Here is a 14,182-nt window from a genome sequence, read left to right on the forward strand (position 1 = left end):
AGCAGAGAGATATGCCACACAAAATACTTAATAAATAACATTTCCCACATGTCTACTTTACATCAGCACAATTTTGGAACCAAAATTTTTTTTTGTTAGGGAGCTATAAGGGTTAAAAGTTGACCAGCGATTTCTCATTTTTCCAACAAAATTTACAAAAACATTTTTTTAGGGACCACATCATATTTGAAGTCACTTTGAGGGGTCTTTATGACAGAAAATACCCAAAAGTGACACCGTTCTAAAAACTGCACCCCTCAAGGTGCTCAAAACCACATTGAAGAACTTTATTAACCCTTCAGGTGCTTCACAGGAATTTTTGGAATGTGGAAGAAAAAAATTAACATTTAACTTTTTTCACAAAAATGTTACTTTAGACCCAATTTTTTTTTTTTTCACAGGGGTAACAGGAAAAAATGGACCCCAAAATTTTTTGTGCAATTTCTCTTGAGCGTGCTGATACCCCATATGTGTGGGAAAACCACTGTTTGGGCGCACGGTAGGGCTCGGAAAGGAAGGAGCGCCATTAGACTTTTTGAATGTAAAATTTGTGTGAATAATTAGCAGACACCATGTTGCGTTTGGAGAGCTCCTGATGTGACTAAACAGTGACACCATTTTGGAAACTAGACCCCTTAGGGAACATATCTAGATGTGTGGTGAGCACCTTGAACCCCAAGGTGCTTCACAGAAGTTTATAATATTGAGCTGTAAAAATAAAATTTTCACATTTTTCCCACAAAAACGTTTTTCATCCCTTAATTTTCCATTATCATAATGGTAATAGGATAAATTGCACCATGAAATTTGTTGTGCAATTTCTCCTGAACACGCCGATACCCCATATGTGGGGGAAAACCACTGTTTGGGCGCACGGCAGGGCTCGGAAGGGAAGGAACACCATTTGACTTTTTGAATGTAAAATTAGTTTGAATAATTAGCGGACGCCATGTCGCATTTGGGGAGCCCCTGATGTGCCTAAACAGTGGAAACCCCCCACAAGTGACACCATTTTGGAAACAAGACCCCTTAGGGAACTTATCTAGATGTGTGGTGAGCACCTTGAACCCCAAGGTGCTTCACAGAAGTTTATAATAATCATCTGTAAAAATAAAATTTTCACATTTTTCCCGCAAAAACGTTTTTCATCCCTTAATTTTGCGTTATCATAAGGGTAATAGGATAAATTGCACCATAAAATTTGTTGTGCAATTTCTCCTGAACACGCCGATACCCCATATGTGGAGGCAAACCACTGTTTGGGCGCACGGCAGGGCTCGGAAGGGAAGGAGCGCCATTTGACTTTTTGAATGTAAAATTTTTTGAATAATTAGCGGACGCCATGTTGCATTTGGGGAGCCCCTGATGTGCCTAAACAGTGGAAACCCCCCACAAGTGACACCATTTTGGAAACTAGACCCCTTAGGGAACTTATCTAGATGTGTGGTGAGCACCTTGAACCCCAACGTGCTTCACAGAAGTTTATAATAATCAGCTGTAAAAATAAAATGTTCACATTTTTCCCGCAAAAACGTTTTTCATCCCTTAATTTTGCATTATCATAAGGGTAATAGGATAAATTGCACCATGAAATTTGTTGTGCAATTTCTCCTGAACACGCCGATACCCCATATGTGGAGGCAAACCACTGTTTGGGCGCACGGCAGGGCTCGGAAGGGAAGGAGAGCCATTTGACTTTTTGAATGTAAAATTTGTTTGAATAATTAGCGGACGCCATGTTGCATTTGGGGAGCCCCTGATGTGCCTAAACAGTGGAAACCCCCCACAAGTGACACCATTTTGGAAACTAGACCCCTTAGGGAACTTATCTAGATATGTGGTGAGCACCTTGCACCCCCAGCTGCTTCACAGAAGTTTATAATATTGAGCCATAAAAATAAAATTTTCACATTTTTCCCACAAAAAATGTTTTCCTTTCCCTAATTTTGTACTATCATAAGGGTAACAGGATAAATTGCACCATGAAATTTGTTGATCAATTTCTCCTGAACACGCCGATACCCCATATGTGGGGGAAAACCACTGCTTTGGTGTACGGCAGGGTTCGGAAGAGAAAGGAGCGCTATGTTGGCTGAGATAGGCAGCAGGCACCATGTCACATTTGAAGAGTCGCTGACATGCCGAAACAGCAGAAACCCCCACAAGTGACCCCATTTTGTAAACTACACCTCTCAAGGAATTCATCTAGGGAAGTAGTGAGTATTTTTTAATTTTTTAATTTATACCATTGGGCAGTGAAAAAAGCATAATTATATTTTTACCACAAAAAAATGTTTTACCCTCAGATTTTACATTTTCACACAGGGCAATGGGTAAAAATGGTGCCGAAATGTGTCACACAATTTCTTCTAAAAGTGTCAATACCCCATATGTGGCTGTATCGTACCGCTCAGCCATACGGCGAGATCTGGGGGGGACGGAGTGCTATTTGACAATTGGAGAACAAATTATTGTAGAATAGGCATTTGGATTTGGGAGCACAAAATTTTTTGAATTTCTTTTGGGGGGCAAGGGCCATTTCGCTTTTCCAGAGCCTTTCTGCTACTAGTAACTTGGAAGTCCCTTATATTTTTAACAGATGACGGACCTGAGTGGGGACTAGCTTTTTTTGAGGACTGAGTTGAAGCTTTTATTGGGAACATTTTACGTAACATTTATCCGGCGCTCTAGGCTGAGCACTTACATCGGGGTTTCCATCTAAATTTCCAAGTGATGTAATTCAGATGAAACCCCTGCGGGATCCATTCACTGTAATGAGGCAGCAGAGTTACTCTGCACTCCGTCTGGCCTCTGTTTAGCGGTGTCCTTTTTGTCAGAAGTGCACAAAACTGTGGCCAACCGCACTTTTATGCACGCCTAAAACAAATGACACCGTGGGATCACAGGCCAGACGGCATCCACAGTGGCCTATATCTGCCTCATTACAGGGAATCTTCCGTCATGGGTTCCGGCTGAATCACATATTTCAGAGATTTACATGGAAACTCTGGCGCAAGTGCTCAGCGCAGAGCGCAGGATAAATGTGTGCCGAGCCATACTGCGATCTTTGGGAGACATAACAAATAAATCAGTAGCAGGTGAAGAATTGGTTTTATTTATTTTTTACGCCGTTCCTAGTGTGATATAACTGATTAGATTACTTTATTCTTCGGGTCGGTGCGATTACAGAGATATCAGATTTATATCGGGTTTTTATGACTGACAGCTGTCACACACTAAGAGACGCTTTTTTTTTGCAAAATCTAGTTTTTGCATCGTCATATTTTGAGAGCTATAATTTTTCCATATTTCGGCCGACAGAGTCATGTGATGGCTTGTTTTTTGCGGGACGAGTTGACATTTTTATTGGTACCATTTGTGGGTACATGACATTTTTTGATCGCTTTCTATTCCGTTTTTTGGGAGGTAAAATTAATAAAAACAAACAATTCAGGAATTGTTTTTTGAGGTTTTTTTTTATGCCGTTCTGCGTGTGGTAAAAGTGATCAGGCAGTGTTATTCTTTGGGTCAGTACGTTTACAGCGATACTACACTTACTGTATATTTTTTTATGTTTTGGCGCTTTTACATGATAAAACAATTTTATAGAAAAAATATTATTTTTGTATTGCTTTATTCTGAGAGGTATAACTTTTTTATTTAGATGACGTTTTCAGCGGTACCATTTCTATTTCCATTTTGCTTTTTGATCGCATTTTTTTCCACTTTTTGTTTGGCGATATGAGGAAAAAGCATAGTTTTTTGCTCCGTTTTTTATTTATTTTTATTACGGTGTACACATAAGGAGTTAATTAGTGTGACAGTTTTATAGCTCGGGTTGTTTCGGACGCGGCAATACCAAATATGTGTACTTTTTTTATTTTTGCATAAATATATGGATTTATCGGTTTAATATTTTATTTATTTATTTTTATTTATTTTGTATTTTTTTTTTAACAGTTTCAAAACATTTTTTTTTACTTTTTTTTACATTTTTACTTAGTCGCTGTATGGGACATTAATTTTTATTTTTCTGATCCCTGATCTCATGTAATGTAATAGACATATATTACATTACATGAGATCTTCACTGACTGCTTCACAGTTTCCTGTCTGGCATCAGCTACAGGCTGAAGCCAGACAGGAAGGACACCATATATGGCAGAGCTGGTGGCGGTCATGTGACCTCCAGCTTCCATAGCCACGCCAGGTCCTGAAAGCAATCAAGGGGTCATCGGAGAGGTAAGTGGACGACCCCCTCTCCTCCTGCTGTCTTCTATATGCCGCGATCACTATAGATCGCGGCATATAGAAGACAGCAAAGGGTTAACATCACTGGTCCCAATGATGTTCCCTGTCAGAGCTAACGCTCTGCACCGCTCTCACAGCGCTTGCAGGACCCTGGGGGTCCTGAGCACTGCGAGACCACCCACCGTTTTTAAACGTCCGTGCTGCACAGAGCCCAGGCAGCGCGGATGTTTATCTACAGTGGGCGGTCGGGAAGCAGTTAACACGTCCCTGTACATCCAGCGTATTGAAGATTCATAAGATTTGCGGTCACGCATAGACAGGAAGTTGTTCATTTCAGTTCAATTTCCTTTCTTTCGGTATTTCCTCAGCTCCCTGAATATTTACAAAAATTACAGCAGAGGTGGTAGCGTTCGTCAGGAAGCAAGAGATATGCATCATTCCTTATCTGGACGTTTTTTGAATTATGGCTCCCTCTATTCCATGTCTCAGAGATCATCTCCAGTCTACATTACACGCTCTAACATCTTTAGGTTGGATAATAAATTGGGAAAAATCAGACTTGGCTCCCTCCACCAAAAAGGTCTTCTTAGGGGTTTTATTAAACTCACGAAATCAAACCTCTTCTCTTCCAGTACCCAAGCAGTTACATATAAGATTAAAAATTTAAGCTCTAATGAACAGGATACTTGTGTCTATAAGATACAGAATGTCAGTCATGTAGTCCATGACATCATGCATTCAGGCAGTTCCTTGGGCTCAGGCTCATACAAGAGTTCTTCAGAACGTCATGCTTTCACTCTGTGACAGATCTCTAGGTTTACTCAGCAGAAGCATCAATCTACCTCATCAGGTAATGACGTCACTCGAATGGTGTCTCAATCCAGAAAATCTGGAAAAAGAAACAGCCTGGATTCAACACCCCCTATCACCAATAACAACAGATGCCAGCTAAAAGGGTTGGGGAGCTGTTATATCTCACATCGCCTTCCAAGGTGTCTGGCTGAAAGACATGGACGGGCAATCTTCAAACTTCAGAGAATTAAAAGCTGTAGAAGAAACCCTCAGATCAGCAAAATCCATACTGCAGGGAATTCAGGTCAGGATTTATCTGATTTATCTGACCACAGTGGCTCACGTACAACATCAGTGTCATGAATGTGCCACATCCTGCTAAGACCTTTGGGGTATCTGGAATTAGAAGGTTGCAGCGATTGGTGGATCACAGGTCCTCTTTGGAATCCGCTCTGCGTTTAACTTGAATGGTGCAGGTTTATTTTCACTTGGTGTGGAAGGGGTTAAGAGTTCCTTTTTGATCCTGCTGGGATTCCAAATGGCTCTAATCTTAACTGCTGCAGCTTGCTGCCACTCCTTTTCATTATTTAAACCCACTTTCTAACTCTCTTCTATGCCGGTTATAGGTTTCCTATGCTGATGACGCGCCCCCTGGGCCTGTGCTGTGCAGGGGGATACCCGGAGCCGGATCGCTGGGGGTTGTAGTCTCAGTGTGGCGGTGACCCGGTCCGTGCCCAGGGCGGTCAAACCAGTGGCAGTCTTAAGTACTAACAATGTCCGACTACGCCACCCGTGGATTGCGGTCAGTGGGGACCGCCACTGCGCTGCCGACCGCTGAGGCTGATGTTGTTTGCGCAGCCGAGTATGGGATAACTCCCCACGGGAGAAGTATTGCCTCAGGGCAGCTAGTGTGGAAGATGGTGGGTGATGGTGTGAGTGTCCCAGTACTGATGGTGCTGGTGCGGCGATGAAACACAGAGGCTTGTAATTGCAGTTTCCAAAGCTTTACTCACGGTTGTTATTCTGGTCACTTGTGCACATGAGGGACCGCCTGAGCCGTGCTGCGTTCACCAGGCAAGGGACTCGACCAACTCCCAGGCAATTCCAGAGCGTGGCACAGGGCTCCCTTCCTTTCCTTTCTCTGGCCGTCCCCACCAGTGACCCACCTTTGTCCAGCTCCGTCGGGCCTTCTCTGGGGACGCTGATCTCTGCGTCCCTGACCCTATATGGTATGCCTTTCTGGTGGATGTAGTGAGGGGTCGCACCAAGATGTGGTAACAACCTCCGGTCTTTGGCTGAGGAATCTGTTGCCTCCACCAATTTGGGTTCCGGTACCCTGTTCTGCCAACCCTTCACCCTGTATCTCCTGGGCATATGGAGTTCCTTCTGCCTTCGTGTCTCTGGGCCTTTCTCTCTGTTCCTTGCTTCCGCTCTCCTCTGTTCCAGTTCCTTTCTTACTTTCCTTTCCATTCCTTCTCCTCTCTCTTTCTGCTGTTTCTGGCCTCCACTCCAGGCCTGCCTCTGGAGCTGGGCCCAGACTGAGCCACAGCTCCCTGTCAGCCCTTTCTGGCTGAACTCCTGTCTTCCTCTCCTCCTCTCTGAACTGGCTCCTGTTCTAAGATGGTGCCCACCTTATATACCTCCCTCTATGTGTGAGCCCAGGTGACTAGCAACCAATGGGCTCCTACCTATGCCCAGAGACCCACCCCTATCTGCTCCTACACCACTGGGTGTACTTTCCCCTCCCCACTCCAGCCAGGGACAGATGTTGTCATGCCTGCACTTCGGTCTAGTGGGAGCACCGTTGAGCTGTCCCTCGGAAATGGGGTGTGTGTGGCGCATGCAGCTTACTGAGTCCTGGTCCACACTCCATCCTTACCCGGGAGTGGAATATCACACCTCTGGTTCGAGGTGCAATACCCCTGTAGCAGCCGAGCCCTCGGGGTGCTACACTGATCTCCTTTGAGAAGTTGTTCCTGTTTAAGCAGTGGAGTTCCATTTGTTGTTTGATTTCTCCCTGTTTGTTTCCATCTCTGTGTGTCCTTACCTTAGTAGTGAGACTAGTGCCTTGCTGCCCTACTCACTAGTTAGAGCTATCTCCGGCCAGCCAGGGCTTAGGTAAGTGATGACGCACGGGGGGAAGGATAGGAAGTGCAGGGTGCAGTCTCAGGTGACTGTTTAGGAGTGTTTCTTCTCCCCTGTTCCCTATCATCAGGGCACCCTTTACCTTCTTTCCCTTGTCTGCGCCGCACACTGGGTATTTCTTTGCTAAGGCGTGACAATCAAGGGAGCACAAAATTTGTAAACCTGCGGGAAGTCTCAGCAAGAATCTTTGGTTGGTCAGAACAACACCTACTGTCCTTGTCAGCCCATCCCTTTCTTGTGCAAATGAGAATAAAGCTGATCGCTCTACAGTGTGACAGCCCTTGAGATATTTGTAGACTGCTACTAAGTCTCTTCTCAGTCTTCACTTTTGCAAGCTAAACATTCCCAAATCCTCTAACCGTTCCTCATATGACATTGTTGGCAGACCGGTCACCATTTTGGTTGCTCTTCTCTGAACTTGTTCCAGTTGACTTTTTTAACCCTGCTGTTCTGTTCGGGTCATAGTGACCCGAACAGACTTTTTGCGGCCCTGTGGATTTTTTTCTGTAAGTCTCTAAAACTTGAGACTCCTTGACTTTTCCTCATTTGGGGGGACCTACCTATGAGTATTTTTATTTATTTATTTTTTCATTTACTTTTTGCTACACGCAAAAATTTACACTTGTTGTGTTCGGGTCATAGTGACCCAATATCGTTTTTTACAGCTGTGAGGCCATATTTTCAGTGAAATAAAGGAGTTATAACCTCAGTTGGGTCTATTTATTGCATCTACTATTGTATATCAATTGATTTATTTCTTAAATTATTTCAATGGGGTCGTACACGCGCTCTACCAGGGGTATGCATTGAGATCTGCGCACCATAAAAATGGCTTTATATTGATTATTTTTGGTGCACAGTCTATTCTAAAATGTAGAGTGCATCCGGAGAGATCACTAGGTGTGCACTACACGTGTATATTATGCGCAGAACGGACTGCTCAGAACGCGCTGTCTAAGACGTTTTTTTTTGTAAAGCTGAGCTGTAAAGTCTTGCAAATAATTTTTTTTGCTAAGTAAGTCTGTCTTCCTGGCTTATCTGCTTGTTTTCAGAAGGGTTCTTATCTTATCTTTTCTGCTCTTATCAGTACACATATGCTAGCACAGACATTTTACCTTTCAGTTTCTTTGGACAGCAGCTGTGTACATACCTCTGTTCCAGGATATCTATGTTCCAGGCAGTATCTTTGTTTTCTACAGGTATGTTGCTTGTTATGCTTTTCCTAATCAATTCTGTTGATAGATTGTATATTGTAAAGGAATACTTTTATTTTATTTTATTACATGTAATTAGTGTTATTACTGTGTGATACACTGCTCTACACTTAGCATGATAGATTGCTGGATATTGAGCACTGGTATGCTTTGATGTAGTATAGAAGCTCTTATTGTTTTTGAAGCTGTTTTTTTTCTCAGACTTTATTATTATTGTTTACTTACAAAGGTTTTTTTTTATTACAGTGTTGTCTACCACACCATTTCAAAATGATGCGTCGACGCAAATGGCGTGAAGCTGAATTAGTGGAGTTCATGCATAACTCTGATTCAGATGACAGTCCAGTGGAAGACGTGAGTGAAGAGGACTACATTAGTGAGGTGGAAGAAAATGTAGAAACCTCGGAAATAGAAACTGATGAGGAACCTGATCCCCATACAAATCAGACGGAAGAAATCCTTTCTAAAAATAAGGAAATAAGGTGGAATTTGCAGCCTCCTGCTCAGGCTGGCAGAAGATCCTCTGCAAATATAATAAGTGCTAGTCCTGGCCCTACCAGATAGGCAATTTCACGAATATCCAATATTGAATCTGCATTTGCATTATTCATAAATTTGAATATCCAAAATATTATCATACAAATGAGTAACATTGAAGGACACCGAGTGTATGGTGAGAAATGGAACAATTTAGACCTGAGTGCTCTAAATGCTTTTATTGGTCTGCTGCTCTTAGCAGGCGTACACAGGTCATACGGAGAATCTACTAAATCTTTATGGAATACTGACAGCGGTCGACCAATATTTAGAGGAACTATGTCCCTTCAAAGGTTTCACGACATTTGTCGGGTATTGCGTTTTGATGATAAAATAGATCGAAATGAACGCAGACGTATAGATAAGCTTGCCCCCATTAGAGACATTTGGGACAAATGGGTAGAAATTCTGCCAAAATTGTACAACGTTGGGGAAGCAGTAACCGTTGATGAGCAACTAGTTTCATTTCGTGGTAGGTGCCCATTTCGTCAGTATATACCAAGCAAGCCGGGGAAGTACGGGATAAAAAGATGGGCATTATGTGACAGCACAAGCTCTTACCTTTATAATGCACAACACCAGGACAAAGAGTTGAAAAAAATCAGGGGATGAGAGTTGTCCTTGATTTGACGAATGGTCTCAAAGGTCAAAATGTAACTTGTGATAATTTTTTTACTTCATACCAACTAGGGCAAATGTTACTAAAGCGACAACTTACCATGTTTGGTACGATCAGAAGAAACAAGCCTGAACTACCACAAGGTATTTTGGGGAAAAGAAGTGTACATAGCTCTATGTTTTACTTTACTCCAAATACAACAGTTGTTGTGTATGTGCCAAAAAAAAATAAAAACGTCATACTAATGAGTACTAACCACCATGATAATGAAGTAAGTACACGGGAAGATAGAAAACCAAATATGATCTTGGACTACAATGTAACCAAAGGTGGTGTAGACACATTAGACCAACTCATTGGTACATATTCCTGCAAAAGAAAATCAAATCGGTGGCCAATGATTCTCTTTTACAACATTCTGGATTTGTCAGCCTATAATTCTTTTGTGTTGTGGAGGGAAATCAATCCCAATTGGAACCCCAACAAACTCCATAAAAGAAGGCTATTTATAGAAGAGCTGGGGAAGTCACTGGTTAGGCCTTATATTGAGAGCAGAAAAGTTACACCAAGAACAGAAGCAGCAGCAGGCCTGGTACAAAGCATCCATCAACATGCCCAGGACAGTGAAGCCATGACCTCCACAAGCGCTTCTACCCCCATGGCCTCTTCCGGCATCAAAAGAAAAAGATGCAGCTATTGCCCTTCTACTTGTGACAACAAGACGAGTATAACATGTTCTGGCTGTAAAACATTTCTATGCAAAAAACATGTGTATTGTTTTTCATGCAAGAATCCGTAAATTTATATGATCATGTAAACATATTCACATTGTAATGTTTATTATCTTAAATTTTTTATCACAAAATGTTTGATTTGATTGTTTTTTTTTTTTTTTTTTTACAAAATATGTGTAGTTTTCTATTTTCGTTTTGCTCATTGCTCTGTTTTTTCTGAATTAAAAAAAAAAAAAAGATTTCTATTTCATTTTTCTTTTTTTTTTACTACCAAACATGTTCACAAACAGTCTAGTAAGCAAAAAGTATAAAAAAAATTGAGTTAGAGTATCTAAAATCAAGGTTTAATAAGCCGGGTCATAGTGACCCTGAACACTACAAGTGTATAGTAAATGTGAACAGAACAGCAGGGTTAAGATTTGGTGCCCAGAACTGGAGTATTCCAGATGAGGTCTGACCAAAGAGGAATAGAGTGGGATAATTACTTCACGTGATCTAGACTGTATGCTTCTGTTAATGCAACTCAGAATTGCATTTGCCTTTCTTGCTGCTGCATCACACTGTTGACTCATGTTCAGTCTACGATCTATTAGTATACCCAAGTCTTTTGCACATGTGCTGTTGCTTAGCCCTATTCCTCATACTTCATACTGGTGTCATGATTTATAAAAACACTGAGGAGGGAGGGGAGGGGCTATGTAAACCTCTTTGTGTTTCCTCTAACTAATTAGAGGAAATTAGTGCTGTTGTGGAGGGTTCTTAGAAACTGAATTACCAGTAAGTCTAATTCTATTTTCCTGTTTTTGTAAGATGCAACCCATCTTTAGCAAGGAATCCCTCATACAGGTAATTCACTCCATGGTTAAGAAACCCAAAACATTGCTAGTCATAGTCTGGGCATGCTGTCCATACAGCTCTCAGTACAACAACCAAACCGTCATCTGTCATTTTGCAACCCTTTCCCCCATTGCTAAAGTGGTTTTATTTACATACTGTAAAATATCCCCTTTGACAATCATACATATGTATTTCATGTATCAGATTAAATCCCATCTCTGTATCTATTGTTCTTTATCTAAAGTCAAAAACAATTTTTACAGTAGCAAAATTAAAAGATTACATATAAAATGAAATTGCTTTATTTTACTAATTGACTGCTGGATCGAAACAGAATGGAAGCAATTCACTGATGTGTAATACTAGATCCAATATTGTGAAATTGTAAAATGTCCTTTTGTAAATCTCAAGCCTCCCTTTATCGTGATGTAGTTAGCCTGCTGTATTTTCACATTTTCAAGGAATGATGATGCAGCTCCTAAGAGAAAAGATGAGGTGTATTAATGTTCAATAATTCATTTTATCAATTTCCATATCCACAGTGACAATAGAAAGGGAATATTGCCGTACACATAACTGTGATACAGCAAGATATTAATGATTTGTACAATAAGCATTCAGAACACTTTCATGAAATTGTGCTTTCTGTGGAAAAAATGTTTTTATGTGGGATGAATCCCCACTCCTTAGAACTGACCATATGTCTTCTTATGGCAGTTAATGAGGGGCCATTCAGACCCAATCTAAATGAGCTGTTCAGGACTATGGACTGGATGCTTATCTGCATGAGAATCTGCCTTCAGAGCTTATTTTATATAAAAGGAGGAGTTACCAGTGTGATATGTAATGGCTGCTCTACTGATCTCACTGCAGAGCTGTGTGTGATTATAAGGGTATTTCTCCATCTTCTCCACTGTCATTGTGAACGCACATCAGACTCCATTCGGATGACACCCAAGAGCAGTGCAATGATTCACACACACCCATAAACTTGTATGGATGCACGCTGTCATGATTACACCCCTCAGTGTGTCTTGGACGCAGTTACTGACAGCTCAGCTGTCCAATCTAGTCTAGGGGCATGCTGAAGCTGTCAGTACTTTGACAGCTCAGTTGTCCAGTTTGGTGCAGGGGCATGCTGAGCGATCAGTATTTTGGTTGACAGCTCTGCCGTCCAACCTGAGATTGGGAGGAGCTGGGTTGCCTTCAGGTGTTCCCTGTCCCAGGTGATTTCCCAGCTACTTAGCTGGGCTGGCAGTTCCAGATCTCTGCCAGATGTAGATTCAGCTCTGTGTGGTTTGTTTCTCTCTACCTTGTGCTTTGCTTGTGGATCTTTTGCTACCTGACATTGGACCTTGTCCTGACCATCCATTTTGCCTAGCCCCTTTGCTTTGATCCGCTATCATCCTGGTATTCTGACCACTGACTGTTACCTGACTATGTCTTTGTCTCTTCCCTCTGTTTATGACATACCCTCCTGTCTCTTCACCTCTGACTCCTTGACTACCCTGACTCACAGCTTGTCTGTGAGAAGTGACTCAGCATCAGACACGTGATCTTAATATCGGAGCCACCTGCAGCATACTGTGATTGTTTGGCATGAGAAAATAATTGCAGATCTGCACTGCCCCATAGTATAACATTGGACTGAGTGTTATAGCACTCAGCCATGTTATACGCCAGTGTGAGCGTACCCTAACTGACACGTTTGCAGGTGTTCTCTCATAGTGCTTCAGCTTCCATCTCAAAGTCAGCCAGTGTTGCAAAACAGCAAAGTTGTGAGAAATGCAGCAAATGTGTTTGTAAGAAGACAAAGTAAAGTTCTACTGTTCTGTGTTAGTTACTTTTTTTATTTATAATAATCTCTGGAGACAGACTCTCATGCAGATCAGTGTCCTGCCCATACCCTGGAGGAGTGCATTTACATATAGTCATTGCCAAAAGTGTTGGCATTCTTGAAATTGTTCCAGAAAATGAAGTATTTTTCCCAGAAAATTATTGCAATTATGCATGTTTTGTTATACACATGTTTATTTTCGTTGTATGTATTGAAACACAAAAAAACAAAGACAAAAAAGGCAAATTGGACATATCATATAAAACCCTGGCATCGCTTCCCATAACTGTCAACAAGCTTCTTACACCTCTCAATTGGAATTTTGTACCATTTTCTTTTGCCAACTGCTCCAGTTTACTCATATTTGAAGGGTGCCTTTTCCCAACAGCAATTTTAAGATCTCCCCAAAAATGGGATTTAGATCTGGACTCATTGTTTCACAGGGATATCACAACAGAGAAGAGCCAGAAGATAGCGGCGTCTGGTTTCACAAACTCCTGCACTGGTTAGAAGTACTTCTTATTAAACAGTGCAGTTTTTTTGCTGGCTAGCAGTGCAAGGGTTAATCTGTTCAGTTGAAGTTCCTGGAGCTTTCCTATCTGGATTGTCTCAGCTATTCAGTGTTGGCTATATATGCTATATATTCTCACCATTAGCATTTAGGAATTGCCAGTGTTCTTACTGCCTGGTTTGGAGTTGGAGGTGTAGTTTGTGGTTTGAGTTGGCGTTTGGGGATTTTGTTCACGAGATTGTTGCTTAGAGTTTTGTTTGTGTGCACATTCCCATCCTCTCCAATTTGGTTTCTCCTTCCTTTAACTTCCCTGTGTTCCACTCTGTTGTTTGGTGAGTGTATTTTGTGTGATTGCTATTTTAATTTATCTCTGTCTGTCTTCCCTTGCTTGTCTGTTAGTATATTCCTATTCACTTAGGCTTCCCACCTCCCTAGGGGGGACATATAAGGGTTATGTTAGGAGCTTAGTGAGGCACATGAACCAGGCGTCTCCACCTTCAGAAGTAATCCGGGGAACCGCGTTATATCAGGGGGCGCTCCTAGTTCTTGGGACCTGGTAAGCGCCCACAGTCCCAAGGTACTGCATGACACATTGCTGGCCACTTCAGAACCCTCCAGAACTTTACTTCCATCCATTGCTGGATGCTTCTTGAAGTATGTTTGGGGTCACTGTCCTGCTGGAAGATCCATGACTTAGGATGCAAA

General features: G+C 41.8%; 1 protein-coding gene across 1 annotated transcript in view; it reads right to left on the reverse strand.

Annotated features, from left to right (window-relative positions):
* Nucleotides 1–11,348: 11,348 nt before the first annotated feature.
* The window catches only part of CACNA1S (calcium voltage-gated channel subunit alpha1 S), a 1,485,309-nt gene continuing 1,482,475 nt past the window's right edge, over nt 11,349–14,182 (reverse strand). Inside the window, exon 42 of the mRNA XM_073685020.1 lies at nt 11,349–11,607. Coding sequence (XP_073541121.1) covers nt 11,578–11,607 — 30 coding nt within the window. The 3' untranslated portion in view covers nt 11,349–11,577. The remainder of the gene's footprint in view (nt 11,608–14,182) is intronic.

This window comes from Phyllobates terribilis, unplaced genomic scaffold (genome assembly GCF_046119375.1).
Source record: "Phyllobates terribilis strain yellow unplaced genomic scaffold, ASM4611937v1 Scaffold_1__5_contigs__length_1240528914, whole genome shotgun sequence".
NCBI lineage: Eukaryota > Metazoa > Chordata > Amphibia > Anura > Dendrobatidae > Phyllobates > Phyllobates terribilis.